The sequence below is a fragment of the Gorilla gorilla genome, chromosome 10, assembly GCF_029281585.2.
Source record: "Gorilla gorilla gorilla isolate KB3781 chromosome 10, NHGRI_mGorGor1-v2.1_pri, whole genome shotgun sequence".
NCBI lineage: Eukaryota > Metazoa > Chordata > Mammalia > Primates > Hominidae > Gorilla > Gorilla gorilla.
In genome coordinates, this window is record NC_073234.2 from 90,823,338 (window position 1) to 90,842,534 (window position 19,197).

Genomic DNA, 19,197 nt, shown 5'->3' on the forward strand with positions numbered 1-19,197 from the left:
TGCTATTCATGTGAGCCAGACATAAAGTGCCGTACCTTTATTGCTTCCATTTTCTGCCGCTTCTTCTGATTTGCCTTCAAAAAGTATTCACCACTAGCCAATTCTTTATCAATCTGTTGAAAATGGTATTTACAATTACATCAGAAATAATGTAGAGGAGAAGTCATGTCCTAAGCAAGTCACAATACCCTTAGGGTAAAAACAATGGGGTCAAACTCTGATTTATTAATAAAAATGGTAGTGACATAAAGGAAACAGAGTCTAAGCTGAGGGGAATACATACACAAAAGTGTGGAGGTAGGAAAGCACCTCCATGGAATACAACCCAGAGTAGTTCAGGGATATGGCATGGAAGGTCACTGATTCAGAAAAGTGTGAGAAGAAACTGGAGAGTTTTGGGGAAAATTTGAAGAAGCTTCAATGGCAGACAAAGTAGGAGGGATAAGATTTAGAAATAACTGTAGGTTTCTGAGAAGACTGAAAAGACCAAAGCATAATTCTAATGGAGAGGAATGAAGAATAGATGAGAGCCTGGAATAAAGGTAGTGGCATGCAGAATAAAAGCCAGAACTATCAGGAATTGGTGACTAATTAGCAAAAGCAGCAGCTTGTTCATTCAATATACAGCCAACATGTAAAATGTGTATAACTGACCTGTCTCCCACTTACATAGCATTATTATATCTAAGGCACTGTTCTAAGCTCTTTATAATCACTCATTTAATCCTCACTAACAATTCTTTAAGATAGGTATTATCATTACTCCCACTTTAGGTATGGGGAAACTTAAGTATGGATGGGATAAATAACTCGCCCAGTCACATAATGAATAAGTGTAAGAACAAGTCAATCGAGACATCACTGTTTCAAGAAGCTTACACAGCTACGGAAGAAAGATAAGTCAATTACTACAAGAAAGGGCCATAAGAAATAAGGCAGGTGTTACAGAAGCATGGTTTAATGACTGCATCACTCCACTTTCCCCCTAACTACTATCAATTTCCTCCATGATCCAACACTTCCATTGTTTTTTCACTATGATCATCATTTTCCCCATCAATCACACATCTTCCCTGAAAGACTCCAACCATGGTTGTGGAAAAAAGAGATGTAGAAAGCAATGAGTTCACATGCTGAGCAGAAGTAGAAAGGGAAGGCTTTAGGATATAGCCAAGGAAGGGAATAATGAAGCAAGAACCCCCAGAAGATAGGTGAAGATGGAATTCAAAGAACACATAGAAAAGGCTGATGCAGGTGGAAGAAAACCCATACGTGAGAGAAGAGGAAATAGAAAGGGGTTCTTATCTGGTGGTCTCAAATATTTCAATAAAATGCAATGTCATATGCTAAACATGGGAGGGCACTGAGAGAATTAAGAGGAAACATGAATTTTGAATAAAATTAATCCAAAGATAAAACTTTCTCTAACTTAATTTGGTAGCCACGTTGCAAGGAAGAAGTCAAGTTTTTAGACTGATCCAAGTTTTAGAGCTTTGCTGAGAAGGTGGGACAGAAGTAAAAAGGGGCATGAATCAAAACGATGTGCAAGAACAAAATGGAAACTGGTCATGGTGGGAAAGGAAATGAAGCAGAAGACACTTAACAAAAGGAATCATAACTTAGAAAAACGGTGGGTGTTACAATTTACAAATTAAGATTTCAGAACAAGAACAATCATAGAGCACACAGTCACAATAATGTTGCCAGATCAGAGAAAAGAGTATTGCAGACTAAATTGCTGAACTTTTATCCATGGAACATTTACAGTGGCTATAGGGTCACAAACCTCCTGGATGCAGTTTATAATCAATGTGAAGGCCCCACTGCACACCCCCATGCACTCAGCTCAAAATATGCCTATTTATATTTACCCTCAGTTTCTTATAGCTCTGCACACACAAATATATATATACACATATCCCACCTGAAATACTTTCAATAAAGTTTCTGACCAAATACATTAAAATAGATTCTCCTTCATATGAAGTTCAACATTTAGTACTAACCTGACTTTCTGGTTGAGGTGGTGGGAATGGCGTATATTCTTTCTTAACAGTTTTTTTCTTTGGTTCCTTGCGTTTATTCACATTTTTATGTTTGAACTGCGGCAAAAACCTCTCCCAACTTTGTGATCGTAATTCAGAATCTTTTGCCAACTCTCTCTTAATCATTAAGCTCTTTAGTCATGCAACAAAGTAAAAATTTTTACTTTCCAAAGCCACACATTTGTCAGACCCAGACATTATAAATATTGCTTCTATAAATAATAAAATAAACAATTCCTAGTTTCTTTGGTGAAATTAAACCAATTACATAAGCAAAAAGGTAGGTTATCACGAACATGTATAATTATTAGAAAACCATTAGAAATTTAATTATAAAATGCAGAATTGTTAAAATGAGACAAAAATAAAACTGAATTTTCAACCATTATTTCATTAAAACATTTAAAATGCAACTTATAAAAGCAGGGAGGGCTCTCAATTAGCTGATGTTCCCTGCAAGCAGGAAGTTTTCAGTAGCAACTGAAATATCATAGAAAAAGACAAAAGTAAACTTTCTCACAATCACAGAAAACCAGTATTTTCACATTTCCCTATTCCATTTAAATTTTAGACCTTGGAACATCAGAGGATGCAAACCAGGGACCAGACACATAGGTTTTTATCTGCAATATCCCAATATCCCAATGTAACTCAAAATCACTTTCCCCCAATCTAACAGTGACTTTATAACTTAAGTTCATCAAATTTAAGTGGATTGCTCAACAAACCCATCATAAAATAGTTCTATATACCATGGTTACATTTCCAAGAATAATCAAACTTTGTGCACACAGGGATATAAGAGATCTCTCTCAAAGGGGCTACAATTTGAGTGTTAAATTCATAAAAAGGTTTTCATGCAACATGAGATGTTCCAGATTTTAATAGAAAAAGGCAGATTTCTGAAAGATCATATCCTTAAATACATGGGTTCATAATCTAAGAAAACTGGATTGATATGATCTACAACAGATTCTGTGAAGCTTACTTTCACTGATTACAACTATGTAACATTACAGTATCCCCTTCAGTAGTTTTCACACTGTGCTCCACAGAGAGCTTCTAAGTACCTACAAAACTGGGGTAGAATTAAGTAGGCTGAAGTCTACCCCTAATTTACCCAAAATAGCTCTGCTTTATCTGTTTGTGCATTAGAATTTCATAAAACATTTAATTTCAAGAAAGGTTTCTGTAGCTAAAAGAAGTATGATAATCACTGGTACAGTTATATATAATTACCACTCACTTTAATGTTATAAATTGGATGAATATTCTTCATAGTATCTAGGACTACTTTTCTAACCTGAAATTTGCAAAGAAAAATGAATCAGTCACAAGGATTTTAATGAGCTATGGAGAAGAGGATTAATACTGCAAAATATCTAATCAGGTAATGGGTACCAAATTAAATAATTTAATTAAATAATTAAGTAGTTCCTTCAACTGCTCTGAGTGGCTTCTCGATCTTTCATAAAGGCAGTCAATCTCCCTTGAATACAATACAGTTTCTCAATTACTGCTAAAATGTAGCACAGAGAACTAATATAACACTCTAAAGCAATGTGATTTAGGAGGAAGAGGGCTGGAATACAAGGACTGCCAATGCATACAGGAAAATCACTTTCCTGTTCCAGCTTTCTCATTTGTAATATAAAGATAAAACCATATACCTCAAGACTCTCTTGTAAGAACTGTATTCAATATACTTAATTATTGCTCCATGAGAAAAGAGCAGACAATTTATGACAAAAAGGGCCAATAGGATTACTATTAAAGGCCCTGGAAAGGAAGCACAACCTCATAAGCCAGATCCAGACAGTAATAGTACCAAAAGGAGTTAACAGAAATAGCATTTGCTCCCCAGATTTTCTCACCACATGTAATTTGAGAAGTTAAAGAAAATGTTCATGAAAAGTTATTAAACATTATACTAAAATTCAAACAAAAGAAAATACATCTTGAAGAAAAGTTTTCAGAGTGTGACCTCTACTGGCTGTATACACTACTGCAAATAACTGGATTTTTGCTCAATTTTCCCGTCATTTGGGCATATGTAACTATACCATGTTGTTCATACATGCTACAGACTGAAGATCTTAATGCTCATTTAAATTTTATAGTGGGAGGAGTAATAGTGTGCAGACCATCTAAGTCAGAAATGGAGGATGTCTCCATAGTTGCCAAGGTTGGCCAAAACATGTTAGGGTCCAGATACGATGATTCCCTTGAATTATATGACATAAAAAGTATTTACTAATGGGAAATCAAAGCACATTCTAAAAAAATACAATTATAAAGCATTATCCAATAAACTATATTATAACCAAATTATTTGTTCTCTGCTGAAAATGAATCGAAGATAATACATAGTTCTCACCTCTTTTAAGCCACTAAAAGGTCCAATGGCTGAAACTGTGTTTCCCTGAACCATAATGTAACAATTAGTTAAGAGTTCCAATGCCTGTATCAAGAGATCAAGTTAAAATTCATTACTCTGAAAAATTATTAAGGAAGAGACTCAAGTTTTCCACTAATTAAAAAATACCTTCAATGTAGATCCTTTGGGACCAATAAGCCGTTGTCTTCGTTTTACAAATCTCTCTTTATTCCTTACTAAAGAACCTATTTTAATGATGTCACATGCAACATCATCCTGAAGAATTCGTACTGCCTTTTGCAAAAAAAAAAAAAAAAAAAAAGACATTATCAACATTTTTTTACAATTACATTCATTTTCCAGGCCCACCCTATTGTTATCTAAGCACAAATATGAAAACTTGATGGTGGAAGGAGGAAAAGATGGGATGTTATAGGTTAACACTGATGCAAACAAAGCAAAGTCTCTGTAATTCTAGATTTACCTGTTCAAATGAAACACTCCTTGCTAACAGTTTTATCAGATCTCTGGCCCTAATGATGATATATGGATCAAAAGTCTTCTTTGTAGTACAAACAGTCATGCTGCCTTCGATCAGGTCCAGGGTTGCATTAACATGCTACAAAAGGAAAGAGCAAACAAGCAGTTGTCTAAAAATGAGTTTTTTTAGATAATTATAAAGCCTCTCCTAACCAACCTATTAATTTCTGTCACCTCTCAATTCCTATCAATTACTTCCCTGAAGAAGCTAGGAAGTTAAGTATAAATAATGAATACTCAATTACTTTCACACTTTACAGACTATAAGAAACTGGAGCAATTGAAACCATTTACCCTTGGTTTTAGAATACTTTGTACCCACTGGAATATAAATTGCCTCTAATTTAAAAATTATAAATCAAACAAATGGGGTCATACTTAAAATCTGACTAAGGTAAAAATGTAAAGCTGTACAGCTTCCCTATTCTGGACCCAGCTCCAGTCTACCACCTGCTCCATTGGGTAAGAATTGACTTTCCCTTTCAAACTTTTCTAGCTAATTAGGGGACTAAATACAAAGTAAAAGCAAATTATCATAGTTTCAGAAAAAAGCAATGATTAGAAAACTTAAGCATTAACTTTCAACAGGAAAAAACAGATTTCAACAAAGCGAATTAAAATGCTATTTTCTGACTTGTGAGCATAATCTCAAGAATATTTCAACATAGTTAAGTGCTGAACAATTCAACATATGGTTGAGTCTCTATGAGTTTACAAAAAAAAAAAATGAGCTCAATCCCAGATGCAGCTATAAAACACAACCTGCAGCTTGCTGAGCCACCTTCACCCACAATGGCACAACCAACTCCAGAGCAGTCCCACAGTGAGAAACACATTTTATATCACAACCTAATACATACACACACACACACACACACAAAGCCAATATCAAAAAAAGATACTTTTACCATGTGATATGTCATTTTCTAAAGGCTCATTATAGCCATTAAATTGACTTCTCAATACACTAATGGGTTTCAATCCCCAGTTTGAAAAAAAAATGCAGTTATCTAGGGGCATAGCATCAGCAATAAATAAGAAAAAGTTGGACACATCCACATCTTCCATTTAAGATGAAAGGTAATCAATTAGAAACATGACTCAGCTCAGACTGGGACAGATACATGACAACTATCATGGCCTGGAGCAGGCATACTGAAATTGGGACTTCACAGGTGAATTTCAGACAGTTGAGAAGCTCCTAAAATATTAAAGGTATGTAAATTTTTCAAAGTAATTTATTACTTATAAAATTAAAAACAAATGAACATTAGGTAAGAAGAAAACTTACCTAAATAGTCCAAAATACCAAAGGAACCAAAGTAACGAGCTATGTTAGCACCATAAAAAAAAAAAAAAGCATTAGCATACATACACTTAAAGGCATAAGCAAGAGCAAAGTCTCAAATAAATGTATTGATATAAGATACACATACATGTTCATTTAAGGCTTTCTGCACCAATGGCCAACACTCTTTCAAGTAAGCTTCCCTGTATTTTGGAAACAAAGTTGCGAAACTGCTCTCCTCCAAAAGTCCTCTGGGATTGTCCTCTTTGGAAAAAGCTGGTTCCTTCCAACCATCAGGAACCGTAAGGAGTTCTGATTCATCTACAGAAAGGAAAAAATTTACACATCACATTTTAACTGTCTTTTGGACATACACATCACATTTTAACTGTCTTTTGGACACTTTATGAATATCCTATGCACATATTCACAAGCCTTCCAATACTCCTTGCATTTCCTTTTCCCCTGCTTTTTATATTATTCAAGAGTCAAAGAACATTCCTCTGTCATTATCATCAATTCTCTGTATTAAAATTATCTGTACACATTTCAGTTGCCTCATATGACAAAGTTCCTTAAGAGCAGAAACCCTCTTCACACTAGTTGGCATATGCCAGGCAGATAGTGAGTACTGCAGAAACATGTACTGCACTACACTATCATAAAATTGAAGATTTGAATGCCATTTTGATTAGTATTTTAAATACAATTAACCTTTCTGACTTTCCTGGAGTGTATGGAACCTGGATGTGTGTGTTTGTGTAAAACTTATGAAAGAGGATTCCAGTTTATCTTTCAGTTAATAATCACTGGTAATTCTAGATTTTCCTAAGCATTTTGAGTGCCTTATTTCCATATGCCTTTCATTGTAACTATAAAAGGTAGAATCTGTATTATTATTCTCATTTTATAGAAGATGGTCTAAAAAGGCTAAGTGACTTGCCTAAGGGAACACAAAGCTCACTCAGCCTGGGACTCCTTTCACTACAAGAAAATGCCTCCTAAGGGCAGTAAATTATCTTCTGAATCATTTATTTAAAAAACTCTTGGTCTTGAATTTGAAGAACTCCTTAAATTCAATAGCTATACTCTAATTCAGTTATACTCAAAGGTATGATCCATAGACTTGCAGTATCAGCACAAACTGTAAGTCTGTCAGAAATCCAATTATTGGGCCCCACTACAGACCTACTGAATGAGAATCTCTTCGACGAGGGACAGGAGTCTGTGTTTTACCATGCTCAATAGGAGACTCTTAAGCACGGTAAAGTTTGAAAAACAGGTCGTTACCCTATGTTAGCAGCCTCAGACAGGTAAACTTTCTGCTTATACTCACATCCACTTTGCTATTTCTGGTTCAAATCACAGACAATTGGCTAGTCTTTATATAAAGGATTCTCCAATGTCCTTTAAAGAACACGAATTCCACAAAAGTGATTACTTATATATTATGCATTTTTTTTTTTTTTTTTTTTTTTAAAGACAGGGCCTCGCTCTGTCACCCAGGCTGGAGTGCAATGGCTCCATCCCAGCTCACTGCAGCCTGGACCTCCTGGACTCAAGCGATCTATTCTCTTGCCTCAGCCTCACAAGTAGCTGGTACTACAGGCATGTGCCATCATGTCCGACTAATTTTTTTTTTTTTTGGTAGGGAAAGGGTTTTGCCATGTTGACCAGGCTGGTCTCCTGGGCTCAAGCAATCCCCCCTCCTCAGCTTGCCAAAGCGCTGGGATTACAGGAGTGAGTCACTGCAACTGGTTACTTACAATGCTTACCTGACGAAGTCCCTATCCAATTTAAACACTTCAAAGGCTATGGATCCTTTTTTAAAATCCCCACTACAACCTCAGAAAAAAAACTGACAAAAGAAATACTCAGGAGTTTCACAATTAAGGAAGCCTCAAAACATGTGAAAAGATATGCAACCTCATAGGTGATCAGAAAATGCAAATTAAAACTGCAACCAAATACCATTTCATAACTACCAAAATGACAGAAATTCAAAATTCAGATAACATGTATTCATACGAATGTAAGGCAATGACAATTTCGTCCACTCCTAGTGGGAACAAAACTGACAGTAGCACTTTAGAAAAAAGTTAGCATTACTTACACACACCCTACACTTCAGTGATTCCAATCCTATGTTCGCAACCTAGAGAAACCCTTGAACATGTTAACCAGAAGACATGTACAAAGATGTTTTAGCAGTATTGTTTATAATTGCAAGCAATTGGGAACAATCCAAATGTCCACCGATAGTAAAATGAAAAAATAAATTGGGGTATATTCATACAAGGAAACACCACATAACAGTGAAAAGACTAAAACTACACCTGCAAGTATCACCCTGTTTCAAAAACAAAAAGCTAAATCTAAGAAGCAAGACACAGAAAAATGCATACGGTCCACTTTCATGTATATAAAATTTAAAAAACAGGCTAAATTAAGCCACTTCATGACTACAAGAAGAGGAACAGAATGCAACACAATTCAGGGTGGTTACGTCTGATACAGGAAAAGAGAATATGATCTGAGAGGTGCACGTAAGGGTTTTAGGGGTATGGCAATGCTCTATTTTACTTAGTCTGAATGCTAGTTTCCCGCATGGTTTTATTAAACTCTATATAAGTTGTATCCTCTGCTATGTACGTTACATAATCATTTAATGAGCAACAACAAAGAAACTTTGAATACTTTCCCAATGCATCTAAATTGAGAGTTCAATGTTTTTAACACTTCCTATAAGCCTGGTTGAACAGATCCCCAGGCTATTTCTGACTTCTCTATCATTCACACTGAAGAAAACAGGTAAAACCAGACTACAACGCAGGAGTTAACAATTAAAAGGTAACACAACCTAAAGAGTAAGGGCTGTGTCGTCTAATATTTTAGCATCTGACAAACAGGAATTGATAATCTTTCAAAATGTCTTTACTGACAAACTAGAGCTAATGACATGTCGGATAGCTCCTTTCCCCATACCTCACCCCATTATCAGGGTCCACTCCTGTATATCATGACTACCTATTCCCACCTCACCCTATTCCTCATTCCGTCAGTGACTTTCAGCCACCAGCAGGCTACAAGGTTCTGCGTCGCCCTAGGCATTTTCTTAATACTCATCCTTTTACAAAAGACGTAATCCGCAACAGCTTCGCTTTGGGGACCCTTTAGCAAAAGCAATGAATTAGGAACACCTGGGTGGCACCATCCATATCGGCCAGTCGTTCCTGTGGGCCCAGCCAAAATCTTATCAGCGATTATTCAGGTACTCAACTACACAGTACAGGCTCCATGTGGTTTTATAAGTCCACGAGCAACGAAAGAAAAAAACATCGCAACTCAACGTACACAAACCCCAGGCTTCGGTTCCCACATAACATCACCTTGGTTCTCCGGCTTCGGCTTCTGGTTACGAAATTCACTTTTTCCAGCCCCTTTTTCTGGCCGCTCCAGCGAAGGAGACGCCATTTTCAAGCTGCTTCCGGTGGCTCCGGAAATGAAACTGTTCTTAAACCCTACCGGCTAAAACGCCTACACTCAAAATGAGTTCCGCGGAACTCAGACGAGGAGATCTGCGCAGTCTCCGTGCGTACGTGCGTTAAAGCCCGCGCTTTTACACAAACCACAGCTTCTCCTACGTGGCCAATGAAGAGCCGGAGACTTTCTCCCAGTATGCCCTGAAACCATGGAGTTTGCGTACTGGGACTTGTAGTTTAGCAGGCGGTATAGGCAAATTGGATACTGTTTTATCCGTAGTTTCCTCGTGGCCTCACGGTCTAACCTGGACCATCGGACAGCGGAGTGCTACCAACCTGTCATTGATGTCATTCATTCTTTCGATAAATATTTATATGTTGGCCAAATATGCACTAGATGTTGGGAGGAAGTACAAATATGAGAATGCAATGTATATTGGGCCTCCACTGCAAGAAGTGACAGGAATAGCTACTATTTATTGTGAGACTGCTTTGTTTCAGTACTTTATTTACATTATTTCTAATTTCAAAAACAGTGACAAAATTAAACTTTTCAAAGTTGTTTCTGATGGTAATCTTCCCGAGTGTTGGTATTTCTCTAAGTCAGAGGGATGGTAATTCAACATCCTGACGTTTCTGAAGTATTTCAACTAGCCTAAGATTCTCAAAATCTCTAAACTCCTTTTCTACCCCCAACATTACATAGGGCTAAGATGTGTAGAGAGGTTCATCACTAACTACAAATAACTACACTTTTAGAAGTATAAAAGTTCTTCGACATGCCAAATACAAGATTTTTTTTTAATTTTGATTTTATTGCTGGCATTTCTAAAATTTTCTGCAGCAAATAGGGAAAGTCTTTGATAGGTTAAATTCCTTGCATTAGTGAAATACACGTTTGTCTGATAAATCCACTCTCGTGTATCTTATACAAAAATTTAGGTTTTCATATATGAGATCCAGGTATGAAACAGATTGTTACATATGGACAGAAGAACCCACGACAGAGGGGTTTTTTGTTTTTATCCTGTGAGTTTTATAAATGACAGGGATTTTATCTCTGTTCTTTTAATTTCCTCAAAAAATGATAAATTCCTAAAATAGAACAGATAGCAGCAGGTGTGAGGAGTACACTTCATGAAGCAGGTTTTTATCATTCTTATTTTAAGTAACTCAATCACTAATAAGTGGAAGGCCCGTCTTCAAGTTCAGGCAGTTTGACCTAGCAGCTTCAGGGGGCTACTATTCATTAGGAGCTTCAAATGTGTTAGAGGGCTGATAGGGATTAAGGGGAGGGAATAGTCTAGAAATAATATTTGTGTTAAAGCCCTTTATTTTATAGCAAAATTTTCTACATAGGCTTTTCTTCCCATTTACGTGTATATTTTTAATCTTAGTATTGCTATTATTTGAGGAATATTGAGAATATGATGGAGATGGGAAAACGAAAACCCACCCATCCTTTTCTTGGCACTATTGAGTCTGTTTGTAAAACCCAACCTTTTAATTACCATACTATGCAGAGCCCACAGTTCACCTGTCCCTTATTGAAATTTTTACATCTTTTTCCAAATCATTACTGAAAGGGGTGTAAAAACATGGATAATAATTGAGTTATAAGATTCTCTAACGTCCTCTAGACCTCCTATTATAGATGACACCACACTAAAACTGTCTGCTTTCCAAAGGAAAAGATTCATCAGGCTCCTACAATAAGTTATTTCAACATTAAGTGATTCTTTCCCTTCCCTAACTCAAAAGCCCTCACGTTGTCCACCAACTGAATATACAATATAAAAACAATATATGATTGGAAGTTAAGTGAATTTTTTGAAGTCTGTTACTTGCCTTCCAGAACCCATAATCTAACACAAGTTATATCACAGGAATAGGGAGTTATCTTACGTATAGGATATAAAAGCTTTTACTAAAAAATCCTGCAACAAAAATCACAAATTAATTTAAAAATATTAATTATAATGACTATTAATCATATACTGAAGGGTATATATAATTATACATACTTTTTCCTCTGTGATAATATGAGATAAAAATATAGCAAGATACTAATTTGATGCTAGTAGTTATAAGAAGTAATGTACAAAAATTAAATGAATAGAAAATTGCATAAGACTGAGAGGCTGAAGCTTTTCCTTAGTACACATACATTTTTTTTTCAGTTTTAAAACAGACTCTGATGCTTAAATATTGTTACTCATTAACTGAATTTTCATATTTTGGCTTGACAAGCAGGAATAGTACATATATATACTTACTAAAAATTAAAATTGACAGTCAAATTGAATGAGAACAATGTTTCAACAATTTGCTTAGACTATGTTTTAAGCAATTTTGAAGAAAAATTTTAAAATAAACGTGGTATGGAATAAATAAATTCCAAAATTAATTTGACTAGTTCTTCTAAGAATTAAACATTGTAACCAATATTACATATGAATAGTTTGAACTTTTAAAACCTCTAAACAATAGTTTCCACATGTGGGAATTATTTGCTCTAGATTCCGTACTTTGGAAAAGAGCAGATCTAATTTCAACATCTTCCAAAAATTCATTAGAATTGAAAGAACAATTTGATTTTAAATAAATATTGAATAATAACTAAAAATTATAAATATTTATTGAATACATATTGAAAATAAATATTGAAAAATCTCCTAAAATCACCTTAGAAGACTATAAACTCAAAAGTGATTATCAAAATGACAGTGTACAAATTTTCATCTCAATTTCAATGATTCACTGATTATAAAGTATTCAAAATAATAATTTAAAATTTAAAATGATGAGAAATAGGGTAAAAAAATAAAGGATATAAAAGAGGGCTAAATATTCGCAAAACATTTAATGGGTTGGTTACAATAATATTCAAGGTGATAAAAAGATGTAAGCAATTCAATCGAAAAATGAGGAAAGCCCGAGGGTGGTGGCTCACGCCTGTAATCCCAGCACTTTGGGAGGCCGAGGCGGGCGGATCACGAGTTCAGGAGATTGAGGCCATTCTGGCTAACACGGTGAAACCCCGTCTCTATTAAAAATTCAAAAAATCAGTGGGGCATGGTGGCACGCACCTGTAGTCCCAGCTACTAGGGAGGCTGAGGCAGGAGAATTGCTTGAATCCAAGAGGCAGATGTTGCAGTGAGCCGAGATCATGCCACTGCACTCCAGCCTGGGTGACAGAGCAAGACTCCGTCTCAAAAAAAGAAAAGAAAAATGGAAAATATATTAGTAGATATTTGTGATGGTTAATTTTAAGTGTTAACTTGACTAGGTAATATTGTCCTGATATTTGGGCCTACATTATTATGGATGTTTCTGTGAGAGTACATTCAGATGAGATTAACATTTAAATCAGTGAACTTTGAGTAAGGTAGATTGTCCTCTATACTGTGGGTGGTCCTCATCCAATCAGTTGAAGACCTGAATAGAACAAAAACATTGACCTCCCCTGAGAAAGAAGAATTGTGCAGCAGAAGTCCCTTGGACTTGAATTGCAGCGTTGTCTTGTCTTTGTCTCCAGCCTGCCAGCCTACCGTGCAGATTTTGGACTTGCCAGCCTCCATAATCATGTGAACCAATTTTTAAAAATAAATAAAAATAAATTACACACACACACACACACATTGGTTTTGTTTCTCTGGAGAGCCCTAATACAACAATTTATAGTAGAGCTAATCCAAATGACTGACGAACATATGATGTTCAACCTCACTACTGTCAACAAAGTATACAGACTTAACAATGAAATATCACTTCTCACCCACCAGATTGAAAAAAAAGAAAAGAAATAATAAACATACATTTAAAAAAAATACTGCTAGAGGAAAGAATAGTCTCATACATGGCTAGTGCAAATGTAAACTGTTACTGCCTTTTTGCAGAGCAATTTAGCAATATAAAATACACACATATGGTTCTGCAGTAATTCCACACCAGATAAACTATTGAATAGAAATAAAGGGCCATTCAATTAGAATGTTTCTACAATAGTGTTGATTACTACCTTCTATAGAAGTAGTTTAGTGAAATATACTTTGGAGCCATACTGACTAGTTTGCCACCTATTGGCTATATAGCCTGGGGCAAGTTTCTTACCTACTCCTGCTCAGTTTTCTAAAATGGGGAGAATAACCTAACCCCTCAGTAGCTTAATACATGTAAAGCACAAAAAAAAAAAAAACCTTAGCACATGGTAAACACTTAATAGGTGTTAGCTATTATTGTTTATACTGGCAAAAAGTAAAAGCATTTAAACTATCAATTAGGGATCTAGTTAAATAAATGGATGTTTCTTTCATAACCATGGGCTATTATACAACCATTTATAAGAATTAAATCTATATGAAAAAATACACAGAATATTGAGCAATAAAAGCCAGATATGTAATATAAACATACACATACACACACGTATATATAATATGATCTCATTTTTCTAAGGCAAACCATTCATTTATTCAACAAATATTTACTGAGCATCTATGACATTCAAGACACTGTTCTAAATACTTGGTTATATTCTATGTGCTGAACATAATATATGAATACATGAGTTTGTATGTGATTGTACAATAAAAAAATTGGGACAGATACACATTAAGATTTTAAGACTGGCTAACTTAGAGATGAAGATGATTAGAAAAGAAGATGAAACTAGGCAAAAAGACAAAAGAAGATGTCCATGATAAAATAGCATGTATAAAATGATACTATTTACATACAACTGTGTGTGTGTGTGTGTGTGTGTTTGTGTGTTTCTGTATGAAAAGATGGTCATCTAAACGTTGACTACGTTACCTCTCAGTATAGAGACATTTCAAAGTATGGCAATTAAATGGCAATACAGTTGTAAATCAATCACAGTATACATCATTTTTCTTTAACATCCTTGGAAATCTGAATATAAATATGTAAATAAATAAACAAATAGAATATGTACTTAAATGACACTAAAAGGGGAAAGAAAAATGGACATCTCTAAAGGGTTTCTTGGCACAAATCTAGAAACTAGATTGGAAAGCCCTTGGGTCACAGCCACAGGCAGGCCTTTCTTTTTCTTTTGGAGACAGAGTCTCGCTCTGTTGCCAACGCTGGAGGGTAGTGGTGCCATCTCAGCTCACTGCAAACTCTACCTCCTGGGTTCAAGCAATTCTCCTGCCTCACCCTCCCAAGTAGCTGGACTACAGGCGCCTGCCACCATGCCCGGCTAATTTTTGCATTTTTAGTAGAGATGGGGTTTTGCCATGTTGGCCAGGCTGGTCTTGAACTACTGAACTGAGATGATCCACCCACCTCGGCTTTCTAAAGTGCTGGGATTATAGACATGCCCTTTTTGATTGTGACTTCTCTCCTCTTTAGCCTCTTAAGCAATCTAGACCCACATGCAGCCACAATCATCTTCCTGTGAGAAATGTGCTCCACTTGTTCTTACCCTGCTTATTCATTTTCCTCAGGTAAAGCACAGATTGCCCTCACAACAACTCTCCTTTGGAATTAAAGACCTTAATTCTCACGGTAACCAGAGGGTAGAGGAGAAAGAAAGAGTAAGGATGAGATTTAACAATGTCTTTGGAGAGTGTATTATCTTTTATTAAAGCAAACAGGAAAATGGCGAATAAATGTGGTTTATTTTTATTTAACATTTCTACACTGATTTATCAGAGATAAAAATTAATTTTGCACAGTAATCTACTTTCTTGCTAACTTTATTTTCTTTTTTAATAATCTAGATAGGATTTCTCAAGTACATAAGGTTGACACATTTTTATTTTCTTTTTTTATTATACTTTAAGTTTTAGGGTACATGTGCACAATGTGCAGGTTTGTTGCATATGTATATATGTGCCATGTTGGTGTGCTGCATCCATTAACTCGTCATTTAAACATTAGGTATCTCTCCTAATGCTATCCCTCCCCCCTTCCCCCACCCCACAACAGGTGCTGGTGTGTCATGTTCCCCTTCCTGTGTCCATGTGTTCTCATTGTTCAATTCCCACCTATGAGTGAGGACATGTGGTGTTTGGTTTTTTGTCTTTGCGATAGCTTGCTGAGAATGATGGTTTCCAGCTTCATCCATGTCCCTACAAAGGACATGAACTCATCATTTTTTATGGCTGCATAGTATTCCATGGTGTATATGTGCCACATTTTCTTAATCCAGTCTATCATTGTTGGACATTTGGGCTGGTTCCAAGTCTTTGCTATTGTGAATAGTGCTGCAATAAACATACGTGTGCATGTGTCTTTATAGCAGCATGATTTATAATCCTTTGGGTATATACCCAGTAATGGGGTGGCTGGGTCACATAGTATTTCTAGTTCTAGATCCCTGAGGAATCGCCACACTGATTTCCACAATGGTTGAACTAGTTTACAGTCCCACCAGCAGTGTAAAAGTGTTCCTATTTCTCCACATCCTCTCCAGCACCTCTTGTTTCCTGACTTTTAATGATTGCCATTCTAACTGGTGTGAGATGGTATCTCATTGTGGTTTTGATTTGCATTTCTCTGATGGCCAGTGATGATGAGCATTTTTTCATGTGTTTTTTGGCTGCATAAATGTCTTCTTTTGAGAAGTGTCTGTTCATATCCTTCGCCCACTTTTTGATGGGGTTGTTTTTTTCTTGTAAATTTGTTTGAGTTCATTGTAGATTCTGGATATTAGCCCTTTGTCAGATGAGTAGATTGTAAAAATTTTCTCCCATTCTGTGGGTTGCCTGTTCACTCTGATGGTAGTTTCTTTTGCTGTGCAGAAGCTCTTTAGTTTAATTAGATCCCATCTCTCAATTTTGTCTTTTGTTGCCATTGCTTTTGGTGTTTTAGACATGAAGTCCTGGCCCATGCCTATGTCCTGAATGCTATTGCCTAGGTTTTCTTCTAGGGTTTTTATGGTTTTAGGTCTAACGTTTAAGTCTTTAATCCATCTTGAATTAATTTTTGTATAAGGTGTAAGGAAGGGATCCAGTTTCAGCTTTCTACATATGGCTAGCCAGTTTTCCCAGCACCATTTATTAAATAGGGAATCCTTTCCCCGTTTCTTGTTTTTGTCAGGTTTGTCAAAGATCAGATAGTTGTAAATATGTGGCATTATTTCTGAGGGCTCTGTTCTGTTCCATTGGTCTATATCTCTGTTTTGGTACCAGTACCATGCTGTTTTGGTTACTGTAGTCTTGCAGAATAGTTTGAAGTCAGGTAGCGTGATGCCTCCAGCTTTGTTCTTTTGGCTTAGGATTGACTTGGCGATGCGGGCTCTTTTTTGGTTCCATGTGAACTTTAAAGTAGTTTTTTCCAATTCTGTGAAGAAAGTCATTGGTAGCTTGATGGGGATGGCATTGAATCTATAAATTACCTTGGGCAGTATGGCCATTTTCACGATATTGATTCTTCCTACCCATAAGCATGGAATGTTCTTCCATTTGTTTGTATCCTTTTTTATTTCCTTGAGCAGTGGTTTGTAGTTCTCCTTGAAGAGGTCCTTCATATCCCTTGTAAGTTGGATTCCTAGGTATTTTATTCTCTTTGAAGCAATTGTGAATGGGAGTTCACTCAAGATTTGGCTCTCTGTTTGTCTGTTATTGGTGTATAAGAATGCTTGTGATTTTTGCACATTGATTTTGTATCCTGAGACTTTGCTGAAGTTGCTTATCAGCTTAAGGAGATTTTGGGCTGAGATGATGGGGTTTTCTAAATATACAGTCATGTCATCTGCAAACAGGGACAGTTTGACTTCTTCTTTTTCTAATTGAATACCCTTTATTTCTTTCTCCTGCCTGATTGCCCTGGCCAGAACTTCCAACACTATGTTGAATAGTAGTGGTGAGAGAGGGCATCCCTGTCTTGTGCCAGTTTTCAAAGGTAATGCTTCCAGTTTTTGCCCATTCAGTATGATATTGGCCATGGGTTTTTCATAGAAAGCTCTTACAATTTTGAGATACGTCCCATTAATACCTAATTTATTGAGAGTTTTTAGCATGAAGGTTGTTGAATTTTGTCAAAGGGCTTTTCTGCATCTATTGAGATAATCATGTGGTTTTTGTCTTTGGTCTGTTTACATGCTGGATTACGTTTATTAATTTGTGTATGTTAAACCAGCCTTGCATCCCAGGGATGAAGCCCACTTGATCATGGTGGATAAGCTTTTTGATGTGCTGCTGGATTTGGTTTGCCAGTATTTTATTGAGGATTTTTGCATCAATGTTCATCAGGGATATTGGTCTAAAATTCTCTTTTTTTGTTGTTTCTCTGCGAGGCTTTGGTATCAGGATGATGCTGGCCTCATAAAATGAGTTAGGGAGGATTCCCTCTTTTTCTGTTGATTGGAATAGTTTCAGAAGGAATGGTACCAGTTACTGCTTGTACCTCTGGTAGAATTCGGCTGTGAATCCATCTGGTCCTGGACTTTTTTTGGTTGGTAAGCTATTAATTATTGCCTCAATTTCAGAGCCTGTTATTGGTCCATTCAGGGATTCAACTTCTTCCTGGTTTAGTCTTGGGAGGGTGTATGTATCGAGGAATTTATCCATTTCTTCTAGATTTTCTAGTTTATTTGCGTAGAGGTGTTTATAGTATTCTCTGATGGTAGGTTGTATTTCTGTGGGATCGGTGGTGATATCCCCTTTATCATTTTTTATTGCATCTATTTGATTCTTCTCTCTTTTCTTCTTTATTATGGTGGTGTGGTGCTGAGAAGAATGTATATTCTGTTGATTTGGGGTGGAGAGTTCTGTAGATGTCTATTAGGTCCCCTTGGTGCAGAGCTGAGTTCTGTTCCTGGATATCCTTGTTAACTTTCTGTCTCGTTGATCTGTCTAATGTTGACAGTGTGGTGTTAAAGTCTCCCATTATTATTGCGTGGGAGTCTAGGTCTCTTTGTAGGTCTCTAAGGACTTGCTTTATGAATCTGGGTGCTCCTGTATTGAGTGCATATATATTTAGGATAGTTAGCTCTTCTTCTTGAATTGATCCCTTTACCATTATGTAATGGCCTTCTTTGTCTCTTTTGATCTATGTTGGTTTAATGTCTGTTTTATCAGAGACTAGGATTGCAACCCCTGCCTTTTTTTGTTTTCCATTTGCTTGGTAGGTCTTCCTCCATCCCTTTATTTTGAGCCTATGTGTGTCTCTGCATGTGAGATGGGTTTCCTGAATACAGCACACTGATGGGTCTTGACTCTTTTTCCAATTTGCCAGTCTGTGTCTTTTAATTGGAGAATTTAGTCCATTTGCATTTAAGGTTAATATTGTTATGTGTGAATTTGATCCTGTCATTATGATGTTAGCTGGTTATTTTGCTTGTTAGTTGATGCAGCTTCTTCCTAGCCTCGATGGTCTTTACAATTTGGCATGTTTTTGCAGTGGCTGGTACCAGTTGTTCCTTTCCATGTTTAGTGCTTCCTTCAGGAGCTCTTTTAGGGCAGGCCTGGTGGTGACAAAATCTCTCAGCATTTG

At 36.3% G+C, this 19,197-nt stretch overlaps 1 protein-coding gene across 1 annotated transcript in view; it reads right to left on the reverse strand.

Moving 5' to 3' along the window:
• KRR1 (KRR1 small subunit processome component homolog) overlaps window positions 1-10,307 on the reverse strand; it is a 16,741-nt gene extending 6,434 nt beyond the window's left edge. The window contains exons 1-8 of the mRNA XM_019039055.4: window positions 9,640-10,307; window positions 6,399-6,571; window positions 4,907-5,041; window positions 4,591-4,716; window positions 4,423-4,506; window positions 3,292-3,348; window positions 2,007-2,177; window positions 36-113 (exon numbers count right to left, since the gene is read on the reverse strand). Of these exons, the coding sequence (XP_018894600.1) occupies window positions 36-113; window positions 2,007-2,177; window positions 3,292-3,348; window positions 4,423-4,506; window positions 4,591-4,716; window positions 4,907-5,041; window positions 6,399-6,571; window positions 9,640-9,724 (909 nt within the window). The 5' untranslated portion in view covers window positions 9,725-10,307. The remainder of the gene's footprint in view (window positions 1-35; window positions 114-2,006; window positions 2,178-3,291; window positions 3,349-4,422; window positions 4,507-4,590; window positions 4,717-4,906; window positions 5,042-6,398; window positions 6,572-9,639) is intronic.
• Between the last annotated feature and the right edge of the window lie 8,890 nt (window positions 10,308-19,197).